Source organism: Equus asinus, chromosome 4 (genome assembly GCF_041296235.1).
Source record: "Equus asinus isolate D_3611 breed Donkey chromosome 4, EquAss-T2T_v2, whole genome shotgun sequence".
NCBI lineage: Eukaryota > Metazoa > Chordata > Mammalia > Perissodactyla > Equidae > Equus > Equus asinus.
Window position 1 is genome coordinate 91,435,928 of NC_091793.1, and position 27,535 is coordinate 91,463,462.

The 27,535-nt window shown below is 41.3% G+C and overlaps 1 protein-coding gene across 2 annotated transcripts in view; it reads left to right on the plus strand.

Moving 5' to 3' along the window:
- KIF5C (kinesin family member 5C) overlaps positions 1-27,535 on the plus strand; it is a 146,919-nt gene that overhangs the window by 80,184 nt on the left and 39,200 nt on the right. For both annotated transcript variants that reach the window (XM_014831682.3, XM_014831681.3), the window contains exons 11-15: positions 5,249-5,397; positions 16,046-16,221; positions 21,068-21,136; positions 22,726-22,932; positions 25,115-25,261. In XM_014831682.3, coding sequence (XP_014687168.1) covers positions 5,249-5,397; positions 16,046-16,221; positions 21,068-21,136; positions 22,726-22,932; positions 25,115-25,261 — 748 coding nt within the window. The remainder of the gene's footprint in view (positions 1-5,248; positions 5,398-16,045; positions 16,222-21,067; positions 21,137-22,725; positions 22,933-25,114; positions 25,262-27,535) is intronic.

Below are 27,535 nucleotides of genomic sequence, written 5' to 3' on the forward strand. Positions count from 1 at the left end.
GTATTATTTAAGTCGTGGTTGACTTTCTGAAGCAAGCCAAAACAAAGAAAAACTGCAAGGCAGATATCTTGATAATTGCACCCTCAAGATTTGGCTCAATTGTACTAAGTGGGTCTTGCTGTTAGGGTATAAACCAAAGGTTAATTAAGGTTCTTTCCCTAAATAGCATTTGCTTAGGATTTTGCTCAGTGTCTGCTATGGTTATAACTCTGGGAACAGTCTTCGAAGCGTCGGGCATTTATTTTTGTGTATAACTTGGGGCCTCTGGTTGAAAAACCTGAGGGTCTTTGGAAATGAAGACCCAAGACACTTTTGTGCTCCTTTCTGAGTGATCAGGTCACATTGGGATTAACCAAATGTTATCACAGTGAGACTGACCCGTAAAGATGACGAGTGAACAGTAAGTTCATGTCCAGAGTAAGGCTTCTCTGGATTGTTGGCTTGTTTTCCTATATCAAGGAATGATGTCCCTGAAATGTAGGGCTGGGTGGTCTCACTATTGCTATATAGCTCCAGCTAGACAAAATTGTAAAGCCTGCCTTAAGAGCATTTCTCAATTTCTGCTATCCTGCCGATTTTAATGTTTCCTTTTAAGCTACCGGAAATTCTTTTGGAAATGAGGCCGAGTAGTAAATGCACATGTGCATGCATGTCTGTGCTTACAAGTCCCTGAGATGTGTCTGTGTGCAGTCCTGAGTGCCCAGGATCCGTGTTGGTTCCCTGTGTTTGAACAGAGAGTCCAGATATAATACTGTTTAGTATAATTACAGCTATCAAGCGTGTGGAAAATGCCAAAATAAAAGAGCAAAGAATATGAAAGCCAGAAGAGACTTGGACGTCCTCTAAAGTGGACCAGGCAGAAAAGCAGCAGAGCACTACCTAACCCACACTGATGGCAACTACCTAACTGTTCACACAGGAGGAAGGGGAATTGTGAGTGGCAAAATTAGATAGAATCTAACCATTAGGCTCCTTTATTCTGTAAATTTTCCTAAAGTTCATGGTAAAAAGCAAGGTAGATTGTACATGTTCAACATCCTTTTACTATAGATCTCTTATGGGAGTGAAGGACTGAGACACTCTTTATTCTACTTTGCAAGGTTGATTTCAACATCCTGGATAGGAAGAATATTTGTTCTATTAAAAAAAAAATAACTCCAGGGACAGGAATTCAGTATCTTTCTTAGTAACTCTAGTTTATTCCATGATCTAGAAATTCTTGTGTCCGACTTGATTTATTTCTATATCAGTTTATTTTTCTAACTTATTTTTGTTGAATATAACAAACATAAAGTAAAATGCATAACCTTGTGTGCAACTCAGTAAGTTCTTACAAATGTATATATACATGTAACCACCGCTCAGCATCTTAGAAACCTCTCTGTTGTACCCTCCAGTGAGTACCCAACTCATAAGAGTGTTATCCTGATTTCTATCAACATAGATTACTATTGCCTGTCTTTGAACTTTATTTAAATAAAAACAGACAGTAATGTTTTGTATCTGGCTTCTTTTATGCAACATTGTATCTTTGAAATTCACTACATTGTTAGGTATAGTAGTAGTTTATCTTTCATAGTTATATAGTATTTATTGTGTGAATATAGCTGTATGTATCCATTCTACTATAGGATTGTTTTCATTTTGGGACTATTATAAATGAAGTTACTATGACACTGATTGTCACATCTTTAGGTGAACATATATCCTCCTTTCTGTAGGTTATATACCTAGGAGTGGAATTGTTAGCTCATAGGATATGAGGTGGTCAGCCTTAATAGATAGTACCAAAGAGTTTTCCAAAATGATTGGAATAATTTGTACTCCCTGTAGTAGCAATTGAGTGTTATAGTCTCTGCACATCCTCACCAACAGTTGGTATTATCAGTTAAAAATTCTTTAGCTGTTCAATTGGGTGTGTAAATATATCTTGTTGTTATTTTATTTTGCGTTTCCCTGATGGCTAATGATGTTAGGAACCCTTTTGGGGAGTATTTATTGGCACTCCTTTTGTGAAGTGCCTATTTAAATCTTTGCCCAGTTTTTTCACTGGTTATATGCTTTTTCTTACTGATTTTTAGAAATTATTCTAGGTAAGTCCTTTGTCAGGTATACATATTGCGTATATCTTCTCCCACTTTGTGGCTTACATTTTAACTCTTTTGATGGTGACTTTTGATGAAGAGAGGTTTTGAATTTTAACGAAGTCAAATTTATCTTTTCTTTGTGTCCTATTTAAGAAATCATTGCCTACCCCAAGGTCTTGAAGATATTCTCCTCTGTTTTCTTCTAGAGGCTTTATTGTTTTACCTTTCACATTTATGTGTATGATCCATCTGGAATAGATTTTTTCTGTGGTATTGGGGAAATAGATTAAGATCCCCCCCACCCCAAGTACCATGTATTGAAAGGACCATCCTTTCCCACTGTCCTGTAGGCACATCTTTGTCATAAATCACTGTGGGAGTGTCTGATTCTGCATAATTTATTCTGCTTCTATTCCTCAGTTTCTGGACTATTTAATACAGTTTGAATTCCTGTGGCTTTATAATTAATGTTGATATTTCATCCTCTAACTTTGTTCTTCAAAATTGTCTTTGCTATTCTTGGCCTTTTTCATTTCTCTTATAAATTTTAGAATCAGCTTGTCAATTTCTATACGAATATGCAAACCTCTTGGGATTTTATTTGAGATTATTTTAAATCTATGGAATAAGTTTGGGAGAATTAACATCTTTCCCTATCAGTGTTGGCTAATTTCTTCATATTGTACATGTGGTGGATGGAAAGGCATGATGCTCTGTCTCATTTGGGAATGAATGAAGTCTAGGGCAATGACATGAGCCGTGGTTTTCCACCATTGTTCTGAGTTCCAAATGGGAGTTAGGTTGCATCTCTTCCATCTGCTCCTCTGGATCATTTCTGTACCATCTCTGTCTGCTCTGTGCCCTGGGACAGTGACCAGTTTGAACAACTGCATTGGGCTCCCTTGCCTCTGGTTGCCAATTAGGTTCAACCAACTGGAATACAGGCAGGCAATCAGAAGAAGAGAAAAGGATGAGGTCAAAATATTAATTTTTTGGCTCCTTCCCTGAAGGGTCACTTTGGGTTGACTGTGTGCCTAGATTAAAGGCCATTATAGCTCCCATTGGGCAGCCTTCTTCCTATAGCTCTCTCCTCCTGGGCCCCCTTCAGCCTAAGGGTGGTAATGGCTCCCCTCATCACTGATGTGGGGTGTACATTATCCCGTGTTATTTCCCAACACCCTTCCTATACCTTTGTAAAAGTCTCCCCAAATTATGCAATTTGAGTGGGCCATATGTTTCCTGCCAGGACCCTGATTACTTCAGAAGTAGAACAAAAAGAATTTTCTGGACAGCTTAAAAGAACTTAGAGATTGAGGACGGTCCCACCAGTGATAACCTTGCTGGGTCTGCTCACAAAATTGTACTTCTGGCTAAACCTGCCTGAGTATAGCACGGGGGCTCTATCTTTCTCTTTCTACTATCATTGGAAATCATCAAGAGACTCTTTATGACTTAAGAAGTAAGATTGGTAGCCTCAAAGTGTACCTTTAAATGTCCACAAGCATTTTAGCCATATGTTATTTTTTGCTTTCTGCCTTACTAAGTTGATAATGGATGCTGCAGTGTCTGCTCGTATCTGAGGAACATCCACGACACCGCCTGAGGGTGTTAGAAGGTGAGGTGAGAGTGTCAAACCGGCATAGACTTTCAAGTAGTAATAAAATTGCTGCTATTTGAAAAATTAGAGTCGAAGCACTTCTGGGGACAGCAGCCTCAAGCTACACTGAATGAGGGAGATTAAAACTAATTCTTAAGTAGAGTCTTACATTGAAATCATTTAACTCTCTTTTGACAGTTGGGTTACTTACTTGTCTGCTTTAGGAATTAATTTTTGGAATGACATCTTTATCACTGGTGAGGACTCCTGAATTTCTTTCACTGAAATAGAAATCATGTCCAAACTGTCATTTGATGACAACGGTAATTAACCTGAATCACACACCAGATAGTGCTGGCAAATATGACAGTACAAGAACTGGTGGGAGTTTAAAGGGAAAACGTCAATAGCAAATAACACAGAATATCACATACTTTTAAATGAAATTTTTATCTTCTTAAGAAGTAAGTAATAAGTGGAATTCTGCCATGGTCAGTTTACTTTTTAATTGGGCATGTCTGCTTATGCGTTTGTTTCTATGCGTAACCAGATGAATCATGTCTTTTGATTTTAGGATCAGCTAGAGCTGTCTCTGCCTTTGCTCTCACTGGTTGCTCCTTTGAGTCTCTGTCTCATCAGTAACCAATCACTGTCCACTGTGGCATCACACCCCCCAGGCCATATGTCCTAGGAGGTCACCTTATCTCTTATACTAGAAGTGGCAAAACAGTGGCCATTAGACATGTTTGTCCTGCAAATTATTTTGAAAAATTGTTTTAAATTGGGAGATACAAATAAAAATTTCTGATTCAATTCCTCAATTTCTAACTTTTCTTGGTAAATGGGATCACCTGAGAACAGTGGCCCTCCACTCCTCCGTGGTGACAGTTGGCTGTGATGGGGGCATGTGCTCAGGAGGGAGCATTGGTTTCACCTGACCTGTCTTACTTGGTTAAGTGACCTACCTATCTCGAGGGGCCTGTGTTGATATGTGTTCAACACATCAGGAATAATTCTAGGTACCAAATGTGAGTAAGAGAAACAATTGATTATATTGTTTTAGTTTGTATATCGTTGATATAAGAAACTGCAGGCTCTAAGAGGCGAGAGACCTTGTCTCATTTATCTTTGTATATCCCTAGTGTTTCATAAATGTTAATTGAATTGGAAGGAAACTCTACTTAGGAAGATGAATCTGGCAGTGGTATGCAAGATACTTAAGGGAGGATGCTGAATGTTTGAAAAAGGGTAATAATTCAGACCTGAGAACACAGACTAAGGTGGTGACAGGGAATAGAGAAAGAAGTGACCCTGAGAGACAATTCACATGAAAATCTGTTGGATTTAGAGACTGGAGGAGGTAAAGGAGAAAAGGAAAAGCGAGTTTGGAGCCTTAGGAGTAGTGGTACCATCATTACAGCTAGGAGAGTGGGAGGTAAAGGTCCTAGGATCCTTCCTGCTCCCAATCTTTTGACGTGAAAGAATTTGAGGCTTAATTATATTCATGATTTAGCTAATGCTAATAGCTGTGCTCAGAATTTTTCCCTTATATTTTTAACCCCAGGGCTAAGACCATCAAGAATACAGTCTCTGTGAACCTGGAACTGACAGCGGAAGAATGGAAGAAGAAATATGAAAAAGAGAAAGAGAAAAACAAGACTTTGAAGAATGTTATCCAGCATCTGGAGATGGAGCTAAATAGATGGAGAAATGGTAAGGAAGAACGGAGAAGAAGCATGAGGCATGAGTGTGTACTTTCTTTTTCCTATGACTGTCAGCATCCTGGGACACTTGGGAAAGAGGGGCTGATGGCAGAGCTTGGTCCTGCCTTGCAACAACGTGTGTGAACAAGATATTTTCTCATTCTCTAACACGGATCCCCACCCCTACCCAGTCACTTGGCTGACATACATTCTTAGTGTGGGCAAGTAACTATTTGCAAGTTTGCCTTAATCTATTTCCAGTGAGATTGCTCCTCTTCCCATTATTGTAATTCTCTCTCTGGTAGTCTTATTTGAGGTTTAGAGGGGCAGTGCCTGAGACTTTGTGGCTCAGACTGCTTTTGATTAAATGAAAAATGTCATTCACTCTTATGTGAGTTTTACAATTGATTTGGGGTTAAAGATCACCTCTGGCGAATGTTTGTAATTTTTTGCCCAACTCATCTCCATGCTCTGTTTCTTCAGAGCCAGAAATAGAAGGCTCCTGAAGAAGCTCTCTGCTAAAATGGAGTCTTAGAGGCTCGTTTCGTGACTAGTTTTTCTTTTTCCTCAAAATTTCTCTTTCGTTTGTTCTACTTGAAAAAAAATATCTCAGAGAGCTGACATGCAGTGGGTGGGTGGGTGGTGGGTGAGGCGCTGAAGGAGGGCTTTCCAGGTCCAAGTGCAGACAGATTATTTCAGTGATTTTTGCATTGTGATGGAGGTTAGAAGGTAGAAGCCTTTTTTCTTCTCTGAAATAAGGCAGGTTGGTGTGAGTGTAGGGTCATCGTGGACTGTTGGAGGTTGTTCTTCAGATTCTTTGCTGCCGTGTTCACGATGTATTTCAGGTGCCGCGGGGGCTTCAGTCTTGTCGAAGCGTAGGAGCCTGGGGGCTGCGGTGCAGGATCAGGGTGAAACCTGCCTGTTTGTAACTGCAGAGTGAGCAGCACATTGTCGTGTGATTATATGTTTCCCACTGCTTTTTGCTGGGAAGGGTGGGGTGTCCGTGAGCTACTGTTCAATTGAAAAACAGTGACGTGGGAAACCAAGATTCAAGAGAGGGTCAAGAAATGACCTAGTAGCCTAAATAACACAATTCATTTCTTTTTGGGAGATTTTCTAGCTGCACATGTGTTTTGAAAGCTGCTAGAATAATTGAATAATTCAGCACCTGGGGCTGGAGGATGATTCCTTACAATTTGGCAGAAGTGGGAGAGTTGGAGGGGTGCTTGGCAAGGCGGGAAGCGGCCATGTGAAATTTTGTTCTATTTCTGGGATTCTCTTGGGTCAGTTCTCTGCTGGGCAACTGGAATATTCAGTAAAGCCTTTTGATGAAGAGATAGGGGACTGGTCTTAGAAACACTGTGGAGTGGGCAACCGATCTTTTTTTCCCTATCCTTTCCTATCCCTTGCCAAGCAGTAACACTCTGATTCTCTTTCCATCAGTCAACTGTGTCCTCTGGGGTCTGCCCACTGCCCTGTTTGCCTAACTTACCCTCATGCCTAGAATCTATGTTGGGCACTCTCTTCTCCCTTATCTTGGCCTTTTCACTTGGCATCGTTTTAACTGTTTGTCCCACTTCATCCACCTTGCAAATCTACTCAGAAATTTACTGTTTTCCATGCCCTAAAGGGTAAGATCCTACATAAGTCCTTTAGTTACATAATTTGGGCAAACTAATGGATGGTTTCTGGCACATGATAGACTTTTATAAATGTATGTTAAGTAAACACGTGTTTAATGCAATGCTGGAGAATAAAGAGTGAGCAGACATGGTCTCTGCTCTTACCAAGCTTATGGTCTGATGGGGGAGGTAGACTCCAGCCACAGTCAATAAACATGTGATAGTCTATGCTGCATACCAAAATGGGATATATAAGGTGCAAAGAGTTATTACAACAGAGGGCCTGACCTTAACTGAGAAGTCAGTGAAGCTTTCCTCCCACATGTGACATAGGGAATAAGATCTGAGAGACACAGAACAGTTAGCCAGGAGAAGTAGGTACAAGGTGGAAGTGGGGGCCTTGAGGGAACCACATTTACAATGGCCCTGAGGGGTGGGAACAGGAAGGCTAACGTGGAGAGCTGAGGCCGGGGGCGCTGATCTGAGATGGGCGGGAGGGGTAGGCAGCTCTATCCTGCGCAGGGCTATGCAACCCTTGTACAAGATTTTAGTCATTATCTGGGAAGCAGTGAGAAGCCATTCAAGGATATTAAGCTGCAGATCATATGATAGGATTTGCATTTTTGAAGATCCATTTGTTGTGTTGGAGAATGGACTGGAGAGGTGGGCCAGGAACTAGGGTGGTCTTCCAGGGATGAGATTACGGTAGTTGAATTGAGACAAGTCAGTGGAAAGGGAGAGATATGGATAGACCAGAGAGTTATTTAGGAGGTGAAATCAGCAGGGTTGACTCAGAAGTTGGCTGTGGGGAGAGACAGTATCAAGTTTTCTGGCTTGCTGAGTTGGATGGAGGGCAGAACCATTCACTGAGACAGGAAACACTGGAGAAGAACCAGATTGGAGACAAGAGAGATGAGGAGGGGAGTTTGAGGTGCTCATGAAACATCCAGGTGAAAATGTTAAATAAGTTAGGTCTGAGGGTCTGGAGCTCAAAGGAACTGCCTGAGCTAGAGAGAGAAATTTGAGAGTCGTCAATCTTTAGGAAGTAATTGAAGGCATAGGTAGGGGTGAGGTCCCCTATGGACTATGGAGAGAGGGTAGGGAAGAAGAGAAGAGGGAGACAGTCTTGAGAGACCCGCACCTTCGATTACCATGTAATCACTGAGTGACTGTGATGGGAGAAGGGCGATGGGCAGAGCTCTCTTTTCCTCTAAAGCTAACATTTGCATTTGAAAGGTGATTTTCCTGGAAGCAAAGGTTCTTAAGTGTAGGGAAGCAACTCTAGTGATAGAACTTTCAGGCAGGACGTCAGGCAGTGGAGACATGGTGGAGTCCTTTGACCAGCTGTGAGTGAAGGTCTGTCTCAAGGATTAAGTGTACATAACCCATGCAACAAGAAACCCCAGGCTTTTTGTTATGTTCCTAGGCTGAGCAGTTAATTGTCAAGCAGCCCTTGAAGTTTCGCTAGGTTAGAAGACTCACCCAAGGTGATTTGGACTCTGGTAGAGTTGGGATCTGAATGTAGCGGGATTGACTCCTAAGTTCATTCTCTTTTCATCCTTTGTGCAGCCTGCGCATAGCCCTAGTGATTTGTGTTCAGGTCAGTTTGATGAATGTGAAAAGTACCACACCCAAAAAAGGAGGGACTGGAATCCCTTCAGTGATGTCCCTGTGCATCAGTCCTAATTCCTCGTAGTCGTGAAGATGTGGCTGGCTTGTGTCAACTAGAGAGCTGGGATTTTGAAGGATGGAGTGGAGAAAAGGCAGTGCCTTCCACTAAAATCTGAGTGGCAGGATATTTACAACTTTCTTTTGAAATTTGACACACAGATTGGTTGTAAGCTTGTAGGAGGCAGCCACTTAGTTCACCCTAACAATTCCTGGGTACTGATATTTCCACATTGTGGTCTGAATGAGTTATAGGAGTGTTGTGAATCGTATGCACTCTCCACTGGGAAAGAGATTTTTTTTCTTGCATGGTTTGTTTCTAATTTAAAACTTTGGCTGATGTACTCCAGCTGAGAGAGAGCGAAGGAGGAGCGTAGCAGAGAAGAAGTGTGTGTGTGTGTGTGTGTGTGTTGTGCGCATGCTTGTGCTTTTTCCTACTGCTGTGATACAGAATGAGGTAGGAATACAAAGGAGTAGGAGAGATAAGATAATATGATGTCTCAACGGCCAATCAGGTCCAGGCAGATAATGGAAATAGTGAAGGGAGGTATGTCTGATACAGTTGGCAGTGACGGGACTGAGCCACAGGAGAGAGCGTGCCCTGCCCAAAGTCATTCCAAAGTTGTAAAATACTATCCTGTCTATTACATGCCTAAGGCTGGTCCCCACCCCCTCCGCCTGTACCAATTTTCAACCCCTTGTAGCTTAGTGGGCTACTTTAGAATGCAAGCCTGGTGGTTTTCTCTTCTGGGTATAGAACACTGATTCTCAGAATTTGGCCTGTGACTTGTAATGTACATACTACGCCAAGCCTTAAGCCTTAATTAATTTCTGAATTGCCGTTAAGGCAGGATGGCTCAGGGCATGTGCCTGGTGGCTTATGGGGAGGCCACACCTTGTTTTTATAAAGAAAGAATGAGGAGAGCCACCCATCTGCCTGGTTGCATTCCCCACTGTGCCAGTTAGGGGTCCTTGGGTTGCAGGCGACCTGCCCGGCTTAAACAAAAAGAGAAAGCACTAGAAGGCTATGAGTGACTCACAGACCAAAACAACAGCCGAGGAACCAGGCTCAACCAGCGAAGCTGGGGCTGCTGTAGAGATGCAGGCAACAGAAACAAATCGACAGGGCTCATAAGGGGCCACTCCTAGGGTGAATTCCCTCCAACTGTTTTTCCCATCCTTGCATTATATGTTTAAGATCCAGATGCCCAGGAGAGAAGATGTGCCTTCGCTGGGGAAGGACAGGGCACTCTGATGTGTTGTCTAACCAAGACTGCATGCACTGGAGAGGGGTAATTCCTCGCAAGGAAGTTGAGGTGCTATTATGAGAATGGATGTTGAGTGGCTGAAAGACAACACATGTCCACTACAATCTACAGTGACATCTTGTGGGCTGACATCGATCGCCAGTCTGTCTTCCATCCGGAGGCTCTGTTGGCAGCTTTAGCCTCATGGAAATGTGTTCAGCCTGCTTGCTTAAGGACAGAGAGCTGGAGTAGGCAGTTGTCAGAAATAGGGTTTTTTCTTTCTAGCTCTGTTGCTTGTTGATCATATGTATGGAAAGGACTCAAACAATCCTGTAAATGGGGATGGATTTAGATAGTTGGATTCAGAGTGAGTTACAGCTCCCAGTTCAGCCCTGCTCCCCTCCCCTCCAGTCCATCAAGAAGACTCTGAACAGGAGGATGAGGAGAGAGGGCTGAAGACTCTGGGACATGATGCTCAGAGCGGGGTCGGGTCCATAGTTCCCTGTTGCTGCCAGGTCAGTCTTTACACATGCCCTCTTCTCTGATACTTTGTTGAATTTTGCCTTTTAAAAAATGATAACCTTTTACAGGGGTCTAAGTCAGAAAGAGGAGGCCCTGAAAATCCAGATGTCAGGACTACAGGGAAAGGACCCGACAATATGGCATATCTGTAGCATCTCTTGATTAATTAAATATAATATTAAATAACAGAGTGGACGTACATTTACTCCATCTGCTGAAATCATGCAAAGAAATTATTTCATCACAGGCTGAGAAGGCATGGGAAAATCGGCAATCCTCTAGAGCAGATTTGTTCTCCAAATTAAAACCTGCCAGGCCAGCAGGCTTGGTTCCCTAACTAGCTAAATCTGTAGCCTCCCGATCCGATCAGGGGCTTTGTGGAACTGTGTGGCCTCCGTAGTTGGAACACAGTTTGCTCTTTTAGTGTTAAATATGTGGAAGATGCTGGCCCCCCCTCTTGGATTCATTACAGTGGAAGCTCAGAAGTTAGCATTTCATTTGAGCAGTCTAATTTTTTAGGCCCTCTTCCTTCTTTTGAGAGCACAACCAAACACTAACAGAAAGACTGACAGCTGGGAGAATGGTGTGGCCTGTCCAAGAGGTCAGAGCTGTAAAGGGGATGCAGAGTCCTGGGCGACCAGTTTATCAGAAAATGACTCTAGAAGGGATTAGAGAATGTCTTAAGCTGCTTACCATATTTTTAGGAACTAGGGTGAAAGATGCTATTTGCGTGCAAAATAATCCCATAAAGGAATGATTTTTTTCTAAACTTCACATTTATATAATCACATCTTGTAGCCAGCTGCTCTTACCCATCTGGCAACTTAAAGATTTCCTTTTAGTTTCTTTGATAGAGATTACCTACCATTAGGTCTGCCACTGGACCTGTTTAATTGGTATTTAAAAGAAAGCACCTCCTTTGCCAGATCTGCTGTGGTTTCTGGCGGAAGCCGTCAGTGACCAGCCAGTCTCTGCCCTGGAGTTGCAGAGAGAATGCAATTACCTCTCTATGTTCTCCAGAAGCTTTGGGGACTCGACTTATGAAAAGGATAACTAGCTTGTTGCTATTTCATGTGTGAAATTTTAATGAATTACTGGCAGTCTAATGGTTTTCTATTTTCTTTTTGAAAAAAACCAAAAAACCAAAAAAGCCGGTTATAGAATTTTTAACTAATAGCCCTAATGAGAATTTTTGATTAGTCTGTCATTCTTGTTTATTGCAATTGATAGATTTCTGCTTTTCATGGAAACATTATTTATGCCCTCTGGGAGTTTTCATTTTATAATTAAAATGCTCTGTAAATCTTATAGGTATGCTTCAAGTGAATGCTCCTGTGTACACACAAGTCTTTTCAGTCCTTAAAGGTAATTACATCTGACAATAGGAAATGCCAGGATGCTTATTTAAAGAAGGGAAAGGTTTCTAGTGGGTGAGAGGAGAAGCTTTCATTATAGAAAATCAGATGCTTTACAATTTTGCAAGCTCTTTCACTATAGACAGTAGATATAAGCCTCACGGGATAAACTAAGAGAAATTTGCTTTTAATGCAAAGAAGGAGAATAAAAACAAAAATAGATGCTAATCTTTGTTTGGTGGTCCTTTTTCTCCCACCACCGGATTTTAGGACATTATTTATCTAGGGCTTGTTTGCAGCTGTCTGCCTTGTTACAATCAGTTATTTCGTAATCATCTGGTGGGGGCTCCTCCAGAGGCTCGGTCCACTGCAGTGCAGGGAATATTCTCGATTAACGTGGTGAGATTGCCATGGAGACAGATTGCCTAGTGTCAGGTCTTGCATGGTGTTGGGAATTTACAATCCCCAGACGTGTTTGTGAGCTGGACAGTGTAGTTACCAGGGACGCTTCTGGAAGTCATTTTCTCGGTCCTTTGAAAGGCAGAGGTGTTTGGGAAAACTGGCTCCTGATTCCTCTCTGGGCAGGAGCTGTGCTCTCCTGCAGACGCCTGCTGCTTTTGTTCCTGCGTGTTGCCGCTTTGTTCTTCTCGGCCTGAACGGCTGCTGCAAAAAATAATCCTGACTGTCTGACCTTTAGAATATAACTGGGAAGAGCTCGTTGTTTAGATATAGCTTTGTGGGGGATGTGTTGATGCTTTGATTGAGAGAATTGTTCAAGCGAAACCAGAAAGTCTGCTCTAAGTTTCAAATATTGTTTTAATAATAATAAAAATAAACCTGAAAGGGACTTGCGTAGCTACATTGTGTTTTATTTTTAGAACTGAGCTCCAGCCACAAAGGTGTTGTGAAGGCCCCAGAAACACTAATCTCAGAATAATTTATTTGCAGAGACTAAAAAGTTGGCAGTTTGTCAGGGAGAGGAGGGGATAAGAGATGGACTTTGAACAGTAACACCTTTTGTGCTTTTACATATACAGCAGTCACCACTTATCCACAGTTTTGCTTTCCGTGGTTTTAGTTACCCTCAGTTAACTGCAGCCTGAAAATGTTAAATGGAAAATTTCAGAAATAAACAATTCATAAGTTTTAAATTGCATGCCATTCTGAGTAGCATGATGAAATCTCACTCCATCCTCTCCAGCTCGTTCCATCTTGCTCAGAAGATGAATCATCTCTTTGTCCAGCGTATCCATGCTGTGTGCACTACCCGCCTGTTAGTTGGTTAGTAGCCCTCTTGGTTATCAGATCGACTGTCGCAGTATCACAGTGCTTGTGTTCAAGTGACCCTAATTTTACTTAATAATGGCCCTAAAGCGCCAGAGCAGTGATTCTGGCAATTCAAATATGCCAAAGAGAAGCCAAGAAGTGCTTCCTTTAAGTGAAAATGTGAAAGGTCTTGACTTAAGAAAAAACGTCACATGCCGATGTTGCTAAAATCTATGGTAATTTTTATTACAGCATATTGTTATAATTGTTCTATTTTGTTATTAGGTATTATTGTTAATCTCTTACTGTGCCTAATTTATAAATTAAACTTTATCATAGATGTGTATGTATGGGGAAAAAACATAGTATATATAGGGTTTGGTGCTATCCATGGTTTCAGACACCCCTGTGGGGGTCTTGGAACATATACCCCTCGGAAATGAGGGGACTACTGTACTATTTTAATTAATCTTTAGAGCAAAGCTATATTAAAGGGGTATGGTTATTTCCTCTCTTACAAAAGGGAAACCAAGAGGTTAAGCAGGAGGAGGGATTGTGATTAATTATATCTGTTAAAAGGTGCAGTGTAGCATAGTGTCCCACCATAGTACTGGAGATGTTTACACAGTGTCTGTTGGTCGCTTTCAAGGTGCCTCGTGGCAGTGTTGGCTGGCTTGTTGAACTTCTCTAATCTGCGACAACCCTAGTACTTGGTGATGCTTTAGGAGCAGTCAAGCCTGTGACTTCTGCTCAGAGCAGGTCACTCACCATTGGGTTATGGGGGTCCATTGCTGGCTCCTGCCTGCCCAGATGAATCAAAGCATGCACCGAGTAGCTCCTGACCTCACCCAAGCCTCATGATATCACTTCCTCTTTGGCCATTTGGAACAAAAGAACACAGAGAATATGTCTCTTCCAGATGTTTTTATATCTTACCTCTGGACTTGGGGTGAGTTGACCTATGGATAATATGACCAAATTCTGGCTAATTTCTGGTCTGGTGCAATTAGGAATTTCACCTTCATCATGTGTAAGCTGGAAGATCAAATTTGTCCTGCACTGGATTGCCCTGTTCACAAATTTCAGAAGGTAGACCTGAAAAATTGGAGATTTAGGCATGATCCAAGTAGGCAAAGGAATTTACCAAAGTGTTAGTGGTGAATTTCTCTAGAGAAGGAACAGAATTGGGAGGTGGGGTGAAGGAGGACTTTCTAGTTTTAGTGTATACTCTATAGTTAGAATATATATATATATATATATATTTTTAAAGCAAAAAAAATTCTTAGGAACTAGAACACAGTACTGCTTTTATGGCCTGGGGATTTAGCAAGCTGTAGAGAATATAGATCCTGTAATTGGATGAAATCCAGTCTGCACACTAAGGTTGTTGATGGATGTTTTAAACCAGGAATTGGAACTGAATGAAATATTGATTTGGTTCAGGTTCAGTTCAAAGGCTACTCTGACATTCTGGTTTTGTTTCAGGTCAATAATTTTAGAAAAAGGCTTAGGTACAGTACAGTCTAGTTGAGCTTTAGAAGAAAAAAGGGTTGGCTCAGTTTTGTATTCAGCAAAGTAATAGTTTATTCTAGGTTTTGCTTTAAGTTGCTGCTTTAAACGGAACTGTGATACAAAAGTGAAATCATTGGGTGTTCATTTTATTAAACATGGAGGCCTTCCTACCATTTTGTGGTTATCAGTTGAGATAATGGAATCTTCAGCAGCAAAGCTAACCCATCACAAAATGCTTTTGTTTATGTTGAGATAAATATATACAGAGTTCAAGTGAGTTCCTTGAGGAATGATGTATACTGTTAAAGAAGCCACAAATTAGGATTGCAGTTGTTCTGTCATTTTTTGGTTTTTTTTGAGGTATTCCCTCTGGCTCAGGGCAGTTTTCCTGGGGAATTTCCACAGAATGCATATATGGGCTGAGAACTGGAGTGAGGCTTGAACACGGCAGACACTCACTTGATGTAGCAAACTGAGTGTGAAGTTGATGGTAAACATTGTGATGGAAAAGTATGTTTGGTTTTGGTTTGGTTTCCAAGAAGATATTTGAGAGAATCGGTTGAGCCACATGGTTTTCATAGACTCCTTTTGACAAAGTTTGTCTTTGCAAGGGGATTTTCTTGTTGGGCATAGCCACTGGCTTGCTTGAGAACTTTGCCTTTTTCCTCAATTTGCATGGTCCAATTTGGTAATGCTTCTTTCAGAGACCTCAACAGATGCTGCTCTGCAAATTGAGAAGTGTGTGCAGGGTCTCTGCATGATATTCTAGATTGGCTGCTTTTTCTTTCCCGGGACTACCTGACATCACAGGAAATTATTCTATTTGAACTCTCCAGCTGAGCCAATTAATTCTGACTTCCTAGGGGAGAGAGTGGTAGTGGAATGTGTTTGTGCAATGTCAGTTAGAGTTCCTGGGTCTGGGGCTGCCTGGCTTCCTGCTTCAGATTCAGAGACGCTCAGATTCAGAGGATTGACAGTGCTCTGTTCAACAATGGCGAATTTGTTCCTTGATTCGGCTGTTTCTGTTAAGGAAACAGTAGCCTAATTAACTGGTAAATAGGATGCCTCAGAGATCTGTTTCCCTGTGAATCAGTCACTAGAGACAGTATGCTTCTAGAAAAGCCCTAGCATATTTCTCAAGAAAAAGGAAGTGTATGCAAAAAATTCTGGGTATCACTACAAGTTGGATTAGTTCAGAGCTTGTGTGGTTGAAGGAAACAATTTACTTAAGTAATGCATTGTGAGGGAGGAAGTATTATATAGTCCTCTTCTTCCTTAAAATAGTATTGGTCAATTAACTATGACCTTTCTTGTCAAACAGAAAGAACGCAAGCTATAACTCTACAACGGCTCTTGGTTGTGTCCTCTGTGTCTTTTTCATGGGGGTGACTTGTTTCGGAACTCTTGCTGGAGGGTCGCATACTGAATTTTTTCAATCTCCAACTCCTCTCGGCTGTGCTTTGCAGGAGAAGCTGTGCCTGAGGAAGAACAGATCAGTGCTAAGGACCAGAAGACCCTGGAGCCCTGTGATAACACCCCCATCTTAGACAACATTGCTCCTGTTGTTGCCGGCATCTCTGCAGAGGAGAAGGAGAAGTACGACGAGGAGATCTCCAGTCTCTACAGACAACTGGATGATAAGGTCTGTAGCCAGAGATTATAGTCCTGACTCTAGTACAGAGACTAAAGGTGGCAGGTCCCAGACCTATTGGCCAGAAGCAGCTTCAAGCCCCATGGAGCTGAAGTAGGATGCAGACTGATGTTTATATCTGTCTTCCTAATTTCTACCCTAGCTCTTGATTCGGCAGACTCAGGGAACTTGACTGGAAAATTTGCTTGGAAGAAGGGAGTGTTGGCCTGGATAGACAGTCTTCACTTCTAGACATTGGACTGGGGCTGATCACTGCATGAGGGTTGGGTTTGTATGTATGTGTGTGTGATCTTTGTTTAATTCTCTCTTCTTTTCTTCTCTGGGCCTCTCCCTTACCTCTTGGAAACTCCAACAGTAGTCCCAGCTGTGGAGGCAAGGGTGGTGGCTCCTAAAACTCAAGTGTGTACTTTAATCATGTAACTCTAAGGCCCTGGGATGAGGAACCAGTAGAAGTGGTGTGTGGTCTGATAGCTGCTACCTTATCGGTAAAGCTGTTTCCGGGAGCATACTCTTGAATGAAAAGTTTGGACGTGCTGATTAGGGATGTCCAATTTTATGGCAAACTTTTGGGACTCAAATAGTCATGTCAATGCACAGGTTGGAATAGAGGAAAAGAGACCTTGGAGAACACTGTGTATCATTCATCCCCAATGAAGGTCAGGTTAGAAATCCCAGAAGTGTAGGAAATTAAATTGGTGTTTCACGTGATCTTGGCATCTTGCCCTTGGAATATTCTAAATCCTCTCAGTTCATTTCATCAAGGTTGCTGATATTTTTAGTCTGATTTAATCTTTTTTGCTGTGGTTCACCTCAGAGTGCATGGGGACACCTCTGGCTTGGATGAAACAGCTTTGTTATGTTAACGTTGCCATTAATCTCACAGGCCTCTCTCTTCTGAGTACAGCACAGTCTGGTGTCACCTTTACAAGAGAAATGTGGCTGGTCACCTTGTGAGAGCTAGTTCTGCTTTGTGTTTGTGACTCTGGGAGTTGGTATTATAACCACAGCACTAAACTGGGGTCACCCTACCCTTCTGCTAACATGTTTAATAAGATGTTCACATGCATGATAGCAGGGTTAATTGCCCTTTAGGCACTTGACATACTGTTACCCTTCCGTTTCTACCCAGGTATTTTATGTAAAACCTCAAAACCAAGTGAGAGAAAAAGGAAATCAATAGTAAGTTAACGGTATATGCAATTTCTTGATTTCTCCAAACAAATGCTATTGTTTAAACATACTGCAATCTTTTCCCTCATTTTAGAATTGGTGGGTTCATTTTTAGTAATCCCCAAAGAATGCCGGAAGAGAGGTGATAACCTGATTCTATACTCTGTTCTCTATGAATAGACTCCTACCATGGTTGGAATTGGGATCATTTACTTTGGTGGCATGAGGAGCTTTCATTGATCTGAGAAAGATTTTAGAGTCTTGAATCCAGCTTCCAAAAGGTAGTGATGAGGACTGAGCTCAGAGTGATGAAAATGTCATGCCTTGTGGGTATTCAGTTGGTAGCCGGCAGAGCTGACCCCGAGTCTCTGCCTCCTGATGACCAGCCTAGGAAATCTTCTGTCATATCATTTTCCTTTGACATATGCCTTGAAAAGCCTGTAAAGCACTCATTTCAAGGTTAGCATTTGTGGTCCATCACAGGTTGATGCTGAGAGATCTGGGAGAGAGCTGCACCCAAAAGCTCAGCCTTCGAAGGCACCAGAGCTAGTGGTTTGACCTTAGTAACTCTACCTATGGACTGCCTGATTATGTCTGATCAGCTGTCATTCTTATTTGTCCTCCACTTAAAGGTTCTAGAAGGTATTTCATGCTTCTGATGATGTAGGTAGTTTGCTACTTTTGAGAATACGTGAGTTGGGATATAGCATCTTCATAGATTATTGAACAGTAGAGCTGAAAGTATCTAGGTCTGGATGAGCAACTAGCCCAGGATGGTTACATGACTTGCCCAAGTTTACGTCACTCGTAGGTGGCAGAGCTGCAATGAGGTTCCACATCTTCTGACTCCCCAGTCCAGTGCTCATTCCCATTTTGGCTTTAACCCTTTATATGAGGAACTTGTCAACCCTAATCAATCTATTTAGAATGTAGTGAGAGAAGGACATCTCGGTCTCCTCCCAGCTGCTGCCTCTGTCCTTCTGTGCTGCCCCTCCAGAGGAGTAAGGACAGATCTTCTCTCGAATCAGTGCTGTGTGATGGAAAAGCATGCACGTTAGAGTCAGACCTGCGATGTGACTTGATAATGCTGAGACCTGGCTGATGCCCTACTGTGCTGAAAATATTTTTTTTCATCTGCAACCTGGGGCTCAGTTATGTTACTTTAAAGGTTACAATGGGGATTAAAAGTTTCTAGTATATAGCACTCAATAAATATTAGTGTTTTTCTTTCTTTTCTACCTTCTCCCTTCTGGATTTGCTTAAGGGAGAAGCCATGTCATATGTGGTATTAGAGGGGTGGTGGTGCAGAGGTGGGCTGAATTATAAGATGAGCAAATTGGTGTTGGCACTGTCTCTCTTCTTCCTCATCATCTCTCCAGTACTACTGTACTACTGGAAAAGGATGAGAGGAATTAAGTGTAAGTAGAAATATAAGTTGGACCATATTTCACTGATTACCATTGCAATGAAAACATCTTTATAATTAAAGGTGACCAGTGACCTGTTGACACTCACCTATTTCATGTATAAGACAATTCAAGTACAAGAATATTTTCTGAAAAGTGCTTTGAAATCTGTTATCCACAGACTCGATCTTCATAGTCAGCATCAGACTGAGCATGTTCTAAGAGATGCAATTGAATGTATAGATACAGATTGCCCAGTGTATCTTATTCTGAAAGTTTTGAAAAATTTTTTAAACATCACAGTAGACTATGCTAATTCCTAGGAGAAGTTCCCTTAAGTGTAGTTTTGGAAATGTCTCTGGTATGAGTGATTCATGTCCTTATAACGTAATCCCTGTTCTTCGTCCTTCCTAGAGGGGCTCAGGGCCCTTGGTTTCTCACTGTACCTCAAAAAATCACTGCGCCCCGGCTTGCCACCTGTATGGGAGGAAGCCTGCATCTTCAGGCCTTGAGATGAACACAGTATAAGAACAAGTGCTTGCTCCACCGTTTTGCTTCTCTTGTGATTTATAGCACTTGTAGCCATGGCTTATATGTCCCAGGGGAAGAGATGGCAGCTCCCTGATGTTAAACTCCTTGAGTCTTTTATTTTAAGTTGTTTAATATTTATGTGCTGAGGACCATAAACACGAAATTGTTCCTGGTAACTGACATTCTAAGTTTATAATGTAGAAGAGAAAATAATGCTCTACAAAATAGTCTCCTAGCTGTGGAAGTACCATTTTTCAGCAGTTTCACTCTGGTGTAATTTCCCTAATTCTCCTGCCAGCAATCTGATTTGGAGAGGAAAGTCAAGAGTATTTTTGTAGAACCATTAAAGGAACATTGGTGTAAAAAGTTCAGTAGAAACAGGATGTCCTTGAGTAGAGAAATAAGATCAAAAGATGTTCAACATAAAGGAAAAGGAGATATGGCTCCTGTCATGCTGATTTTAGAGTTTTCCTGCTCTGCGAAAAGCATTAGGTTGCATTAGGTTGCGACACTGAGTTAATCTGATTTAAATGTATGCATAGACACGACCAAACAGGCTGCAGACTACCCGTGGAAAACTGCAATTCTGCCACCCAGGTCCTTGAGTTCACCCCTCACCTCACCTCTGGAAAAGGTGAAAAGCACAGTGCAGGGTTTTTTATGGGCTGCTGATGAAAACACCTGGGCAGCACCTGGCACAAAGAGGGACCCGAGAATACTGAACTGAACATGACTCTGCTTAGGGTTGAGACCCTTGAAGTGTCATTCAATAGGATTTTCTCCTGTTTCTAAGGGAGAGGCACATGTGAAGTCAAGTTGTCGTCCTTCACAGGCTGTGCCTCAAAACTGCATTTGAGCTCATGAGAATCTTTGTAGCAAAGACTGAGTCTCCTGAGGTTGGGCGTCGTCCGCATGCTGCTTTGCCTGCCCTGAGTGGACTGGGTTTTGGGAGAAGCAGAGACGGTTGCACGGGGAGGTGAGAGGCGGGCAGCTCTGGCTTTTGTGGCAGCAGCACCTAGTGGCAGAAAATGAGAGTGAGGAGAGCGCGTTTGCCTGTGGGAGGATGCTTTCCCACTCCAGTGACCGGCCAGAAAGTAAACCTTAATGCTTCTCACCCCCAACTTCCTTGAGTTTCTTTGTTTTTTCAAACTGGTAAGAAAATTAACTTCTAATCAAGAGGGCGGTCTGTTCTTGCCAAAGATTAATTCTCTAGCAAATATTTTTCCAGTCTAAGTAAGAGGTTTGAAGTGGAAATCCTTGTCTCTCCTACTGTACACGTGGCAGCATTCCTGGTCACTGATGTGTTTGACCAGATTTGGGACATGAATCTATTACCGTGCAGATTGTTAGAAATTCACTCCCTTATTTTTTGAACTAGGAATTCACTGTTAACCTCTTTGATTTGGGAGGGATAGCTCTCAAGGCCCTTTCAGTTCCCAAATCCTAGATCTCTGATTTCTGGATGAGCAGGAATTGAGTTGAATGTGCAGGATGTTATATTTCCCAGAATATTCAGATATTTCATCTGCTGAGAAAGGTGGGCAAAGTAGTGTTTTAACCAAATCAGGATCCCAGAACCAATCTCTGTGCTGTGGGATACACCACACCAGTCTGTTCATCTTATTAGCGAGCTGACAGCTGGCTATCGTTGCATTGACTGTCGTTGCAAAACCAGGATATCAAAAATGACATAACTAACCCAAAAAATTAAACATGATGTTTCGTTTCAGGATGATGAAATTAACCAGCAGAGCCAGCTGGCGGAAAAGCTAAAGCAACAGATGTTGGATCAGGATGAGGTAAAGAATACAATAAAAATTTTTTTACAAGGTTCTTTTATTACTCTTTGTTGTTGATGTTTGTTTCAGAAATTTAATTTGCAAAGAATTTTTTTTAAAATCACTGAATCCTGTGGAAATTTGTTGGTAGATTTCCTTTCAATGCCTGCTAAAAGCTGATTTTAGCTGAATTTAGAAAATAAATGTCTGACTTCATAGAGCCCTGGGGCTTTGAGAGTGAGGAGCTGATTGCTACACTTAGTCTTTGAAGAACAGAGACGAAGGAAGAGCTTGGTAGTTGAGCAGGAATGATTTTTACTTCCTCATACCCACAGCCCAGCATTCCTGCTTCTTGCTGGTTTAGTCTTTTTCAGCTTTGCAAATCAGCCAGCCCAGGTCTTTGATGTACACCATGTTCTCATGCTATCTTGTAGGGGGAAAAACCCACGAAGAACGAAAGTAGCAAGTAGAGGAGGGGAGAGGAAAGAGGACGGGTCCAGGTGCTGTGACAGTGTGTATGTGATACAGTGAAAAGGAGGCAAAGTGTTTTCAGTCTTTCCCCAGTGGCATTCAGTTCTCCGGGAAATTTCTGTATTGCATCGTGTTTGCCAAGTATTTTACAAACAGGAACCTAAGCAGAGGACAGACAGCCAATCTATCAAACGTGGATAATGGAGTAATTCTCTTGCTGAAGGCCATCTAAGTATTTTTTTCTCTTTTGTGCTTTAGGGTGCTTTCTGCTTTGTTGCTAAAATGCTGCGGATTGGATCACATGATGCAATTATAGCAGGTGGCTTGGGTTCATGTCCCGAGTCCCAGCCCTCCCATAGACGTGACTCTCTCTGTAACCATTTCCTTCCTCTGCCTCTTTGTTCCCCTTCGTCTCTGCAGGGCAATGATTAAGCCCCCTGCCCAAACACTTCCCTTGGCAGGGAGATCATCTGTGCCTTTGCAATCAGATCAACCGTATTTAATTGATTTCCCTCTTAACTCTAGTTGAGTCTTCCATTTGCTTAGTATTTCCTGCCCTCTTCCTCCCATTCTATTCCTTTGCATCTCCAACTTGGTACAACTGCCTGTGCTAAACTTTCCTTTCTGTTACAATTACAACTCTTAATATTTTTCTTTTTATATACTCTCATGGCAATATCTGTTCATTATAGGAAGATCAGAAGATACAGTAGGCACAAAGATAATGAAAGCATCCGCAAACCCAGTCATTCACTTTTAACTAGTGTTAATGTGTGGGGTATATCCCTCTATATATCTTTGATGAATATTAAGAAAAATTGACGACTGCCCTTTTATATTGTTTTGATTGTGTCTGAAATTGACCTGTTTACAATGTGAAATGGTAATAATGGTAAACAACGATGTAAGTGTTATGATAGTCCTCAGAAATGAGTCCCCCATGAGTTAAGCCTATGTAGCTAACATGCTATTTTTCAGTCTAGTATCTGAATACATAATAGGATTTCTAGTTATCCTGAGCTTTTCCAACTTGTTTTCTTGTATCTGTTTTTTTTTAACTACTTTATTTTGGACAGAGCACAGAACAGAAACATTTGAACATTTAGATTCACCAATTCCACACCATCTCATTTCCCCAGCTTTTAGCTTCCACAAGAAGAGACTATGAGAAGATCCAGGAGGAGCTGACACGTCTCCAGATTGAAAACGAGGCAGCCAAAGATGAAGTGAAGGAAGTTCTCCAGGCCCTGGAGGAGCTGGCTGTCAATTACGACCAGAAGTCACAGGAAGTGGAGGACAAGACCAGAGCCAATGAGCAGCTGACAGATGAACTGGCCCAGAAAACGGTTGAAGCATTTGTTTCTAGGGGGCGGGACTTCCTCAGCTGCCATTCCTGTACTTACATTGATGTTTGTTGACAGACAGTATATAGAAAGGCAGTTGGCTAATGGTTTTTCAGTGTTTGACGTAGATGCATTCTCTGAAATCCTCCAATAATTGAAAAACTTTGTGTAAATAACTTTTGTCCTCTCATCCCGGCACTGCATATCACAACTGTTTTATATCCAGGGGATTTATAACATTAGCAGAGATGCCTTGTGGAATAGTCAGGAGAGTGCAGACTTTGGAGTCAGAAAAATCCTGGTTAACATTTTGACTTTACAACTGTTAAGCCTTAGTCCAGACATTTACATTTCTTGAGTATTCATTCCCTTATTTGTAAAAAATGGTGATAATAACATCTCCCTTTCAGAGCATGAGAATTAGTGACAGTTTACATAAAGTACTTAGCACGGACCTGTGTATATGCTACAATATCAATAAATAAATCTTAAGTGTCTTGTTAACAGGTGGGAGTGGGTGACCCATGGAACGTACTGATTTCTCTCCTCTGGATTACACCTTCCTGAATGAAATCCATTCCCTCCCCGTGGCTCCTTGTCCTGGCCCAGGACTGAGCTCTCCTGGTTTGTTTCTTATCCTGTTTTAAGCGAGTGCTTCAGTCTACACATTTCCTAGTTGTCAGATTCTCCTAGTCAAAGATGCCGCAGGTTCTGCACAGTGAGCTAGCAACCGCAGGATCAGTGAGCATTTGGTGAGGTGGCTGGTGGTGGGATGTGTCCATTTTGTCTTTTTTTACTTGGAAAATGGGTGATGGGAAGCTGAGTGGCCGTTACCAGCTGCCCTTGGCACCTCGGCCTGATGGCCTGGTATCATGGGACTGTGCCCAGCCTCCATTGTGGAAAACATCCAGTCCTCCTGGGCAGGGAGAAGGAGCAGATGGTGCAGGAAGGCTAATCTGCTCACCGTGGAGCTGATGGAAAATGCTCCTCACTCCATACATTCAACTGCATGGAGGAAGACCTTTTTAATGGCTTCCCCAGATGGAACTGCTGCTTCCGTGGATTTTAAAAAGAAAATGAAATAAGCAGTGGCAATGCCAAAAAAAAAACAAGTGAAAAAACAAACCAGAAATCACTTAGGAAAGGAGGAGACTTAGATGTTCTCTGTGTACTGTTTCTATAGGATTCTTTAGCTAGTCCTTGTATTATTTTCTTCTCAAAACAAGGAAACATTTTCCATAATACAATTCTTCCTTTCTGTCAAACCAAAGTATTACTAGACTTGTTTAGAGTACTATTTTTGGTCAGATCATTAAAAAGTGCTGTAGTAAAATAGCTGCATGTGGAAGAATTGCATAAAGTCTTTACATTAACCTCCACAGCTCCATAATTTAGGGGAATTATTTTCTTTGTTGGCTGAGTTAATACCAACACACCAAAAGATGGCTATTCTCTTGATGTTGAGGGTTCATTAAGTTAGTCGAAAATATGTATGCCTTTTGGTAACATACATGAGGGATGGGAAAAAAATAGTTTTGATAATATTTGGAATAAATATTTTGAATAAATATTCCAATAAAATGGAATTTTTGCTATATATTAGAAGCCATCTCTTGTTGAACTTGCATAATTTTGGAAAGAGATGACGAGTGTTCAATTCAGCTTCACTGTGAAGATTAGAAGACTTTTGCTAAGTTGTTTTCTAAACTCATTTCTGTCCCTCGGGGCCTTCCAGACCCATCTATTATTATGAAGTCAGGTGGGAATTTGGAAGTGGTCCAGGGAGCCACTTGGTTTGGGAGTGGAGGTGTGTACGCTTGCAGGTATGTTTAGATGTTTGAGAATGTGGAGTGAAACAGAACATCTGGTAAGCAGGAAGGTGTGATTACATGTTATAAACCTAAGGGCTCCTTTTGGGCTTTATTTTTAATAAGGAAACTTATTTCACAGGTCTGGAAATCGTCATCTGATATATAGATATATAACATATCAGGTCAAGACAAGTCCTCTTCTTATCAGAGAATGCAGTGCTATGCTATAGTTTGCCTTAAGAGAACTCCTATGTTGCAGTAACATGAAATGGTACAAGAGTTCCATCCTAGATTATGTTGTTGTTCTTTGCAACGCTGCATGTGTTACATCAACGGACAACTCTTTTAATTTGTTATTACAATTTGTTTTTCAGACTACGTTGACAACCACACAGAGAGAGCTGAGCCAGCTACAAGAGCTAAGCAACCACCAGAAAAAGAGAGCCACCGAGATCCTGAATTTGCTGCTGAAGGATCTAGGGGAGATCGGTGGGATTATTGGCACCAACGATGTGAAGACTGTAAGCCGGCCCTTCCTTTGTCCTCTCTGCCTGCTCTTACGACAGAGCGGTTCTAGACCAGCGGGGTCTGGGTTTTATTCTCTTAAGTAACCAGTGCTTATCATAGTGCTTTGCATCTGCCATGTGCTTCATAATATTCGAATGAATGAACAAAGGCTGATTGAATGACTAAGTAAATGATTGTTTGGATGAGAAGGAGGAGAAAAAAGTTTACCTTTCAAATCTAGGAAGTCTCTTCCGATCTTGGTTGGCCTTATGTAAACTGGTTTATTCCTCAAACTTATGGGCCAGTGTCACAGAAGTTTGGAGTTAGATAGGTTAAGCAACAGTTCTGGTCTCATAATTGTGTTTTTCCTTTTCTATGAGAACCCAACAGAGTGAAAATTCTCCAGCCAATCAGTATGAATTAGGAAAGCTTTCAGTTGATAGTAATAAGATTCTAGCAGTGGCTTAAAAAAGTAAAGCCACATTTAATCATTCACAGTATTATGAGAAGTCTGGAATCTTGCTATTCAGGTTGTGATCTGCATCACCTGGGAGCTTGTTGGAATTATAGACTCTCAGGCTCACCTCAGACCTACTGAATCAGAATCTGCATTTTAACAAGATTCCCCAGGTCATTCTTGTGTTTTTTAAAGTTTTAGAAGCAAATTTTGCTTTGGTGCAGTGTTTCAACAGTATCAAGGATCCAAGATCTTTCTTTATTTCCTTTCTGCTTTTTCAACCTGTTACCTTTTCATATCTGTAGGGTTTTGTCTCATGGTAGCAAAAGAGCTGCTATAGCACCAATCATCACATCCTCACACAAACACATCCAAGGTAGATGGGCTGAAGAGAGAGCCAAATTTCATCTAGGACGGAACTATATCCCACAAGTCCTTAATAGACATCTGTTATGCCTTATTGGCCAGAATTGAGTCACATAGTCACCCCAAATTGATAGGGAAGCTGGGAAAGCAAAGAGAAATGGAATGACTGTAATTGGCTTAAACCAACCATGGTTATAATCCCCTGAAGTTGTGCACACTGGTGCCACTGATAGCAAGTAAGTGAGGTAGAAGAATGCAGGTGGTGTAAAGTTGTCCCTGAGCTAGGAATAGAGCGAAAAGAGAGAATAAACAATGTTATCAGCCAGAAACAAGTAACCATTTGCCACAATGTAAAGAGGCTGTTGAAAAATAAAATAGATATTTAAAAAGATGGCTATCTTGAAGTATAATTGACATAAAGTAAGCTACACTTATTTAAAGTGTACAGTTTTGGAAGTTTTGACATACGTATACACTCATGAAACCATCACCACAGTAAGATTAGGAACATATCCATCACCCCGAAAAGAGTTTGAGGCTGTTCTGGTCTCTTTATTGTGTTTCATTGGTCTAATCTTTATGCCATTACCATACTGTTTTGATTACCATAGCTTTATATTAACACAGCACCTTGTACAGAGTAGCCATTGATAAGTGTGGGTTGATTTTATCAAGCCAAAGGAAAGGTGTTACATTGCTCAACTTCCACTTCACAAGTCCCTAAAACCAAATTCTTTGAGTTTAGTCATTTGACCTTTAAAAGGCTAAATTCGACATCAGCCTGCCTTGTGGGAACACTCAGGTTTGGAGTTGGGATTATTAAATTCTAGAAAAGTCTCCCCAAGTTACTTCCATTTACAGGCATTTCTGGGAAACACAGAAAGTCCTTCTTGGATGGTATAACATAGCTAGGCTTAGAATATATGACCTCTTGTAAACCTAATCATTCTTTCATGGAACCTCTATTGTAACTGAATGTTTCATGAATCTTCACGAATGAATCTAATTTTAGCATTGAATTCTCAGATACTATAAAATTAACCTTATTTGGCTCCAGTTTGGTGATTGTATGTTTGAAGATTTAACTTTTAGAAGCATACGTTGGTGTTGAGGAATAAACTTCAGACGTTGGGGTGATTAAATGGCCCTTGAAACATGAAGGTGGAGTTGATTTATGGGAAGTTGGGGCCTGCTGCTGATAATGATAAAGGAAGATATTTTTATGCTGAGTTCTAAAATAGAGCTGATGAAAAATGCTAATGAAATCAAGGAGTGTCTGGGTGCTTCAGCATTAAAAAAAAAGAGTCCTTACCTTTGGGAATCTGAAATATGATTGAAATTATTTTTAAATTCTCAACTGAATGTTTTAAAGATATTTTTGGATTCCAGACATTGGATGCCCTAGTTAATTTCATTGATAACTAGTTGATTTCATTGATAAGTTTCACTTATAGAGCATCATGTT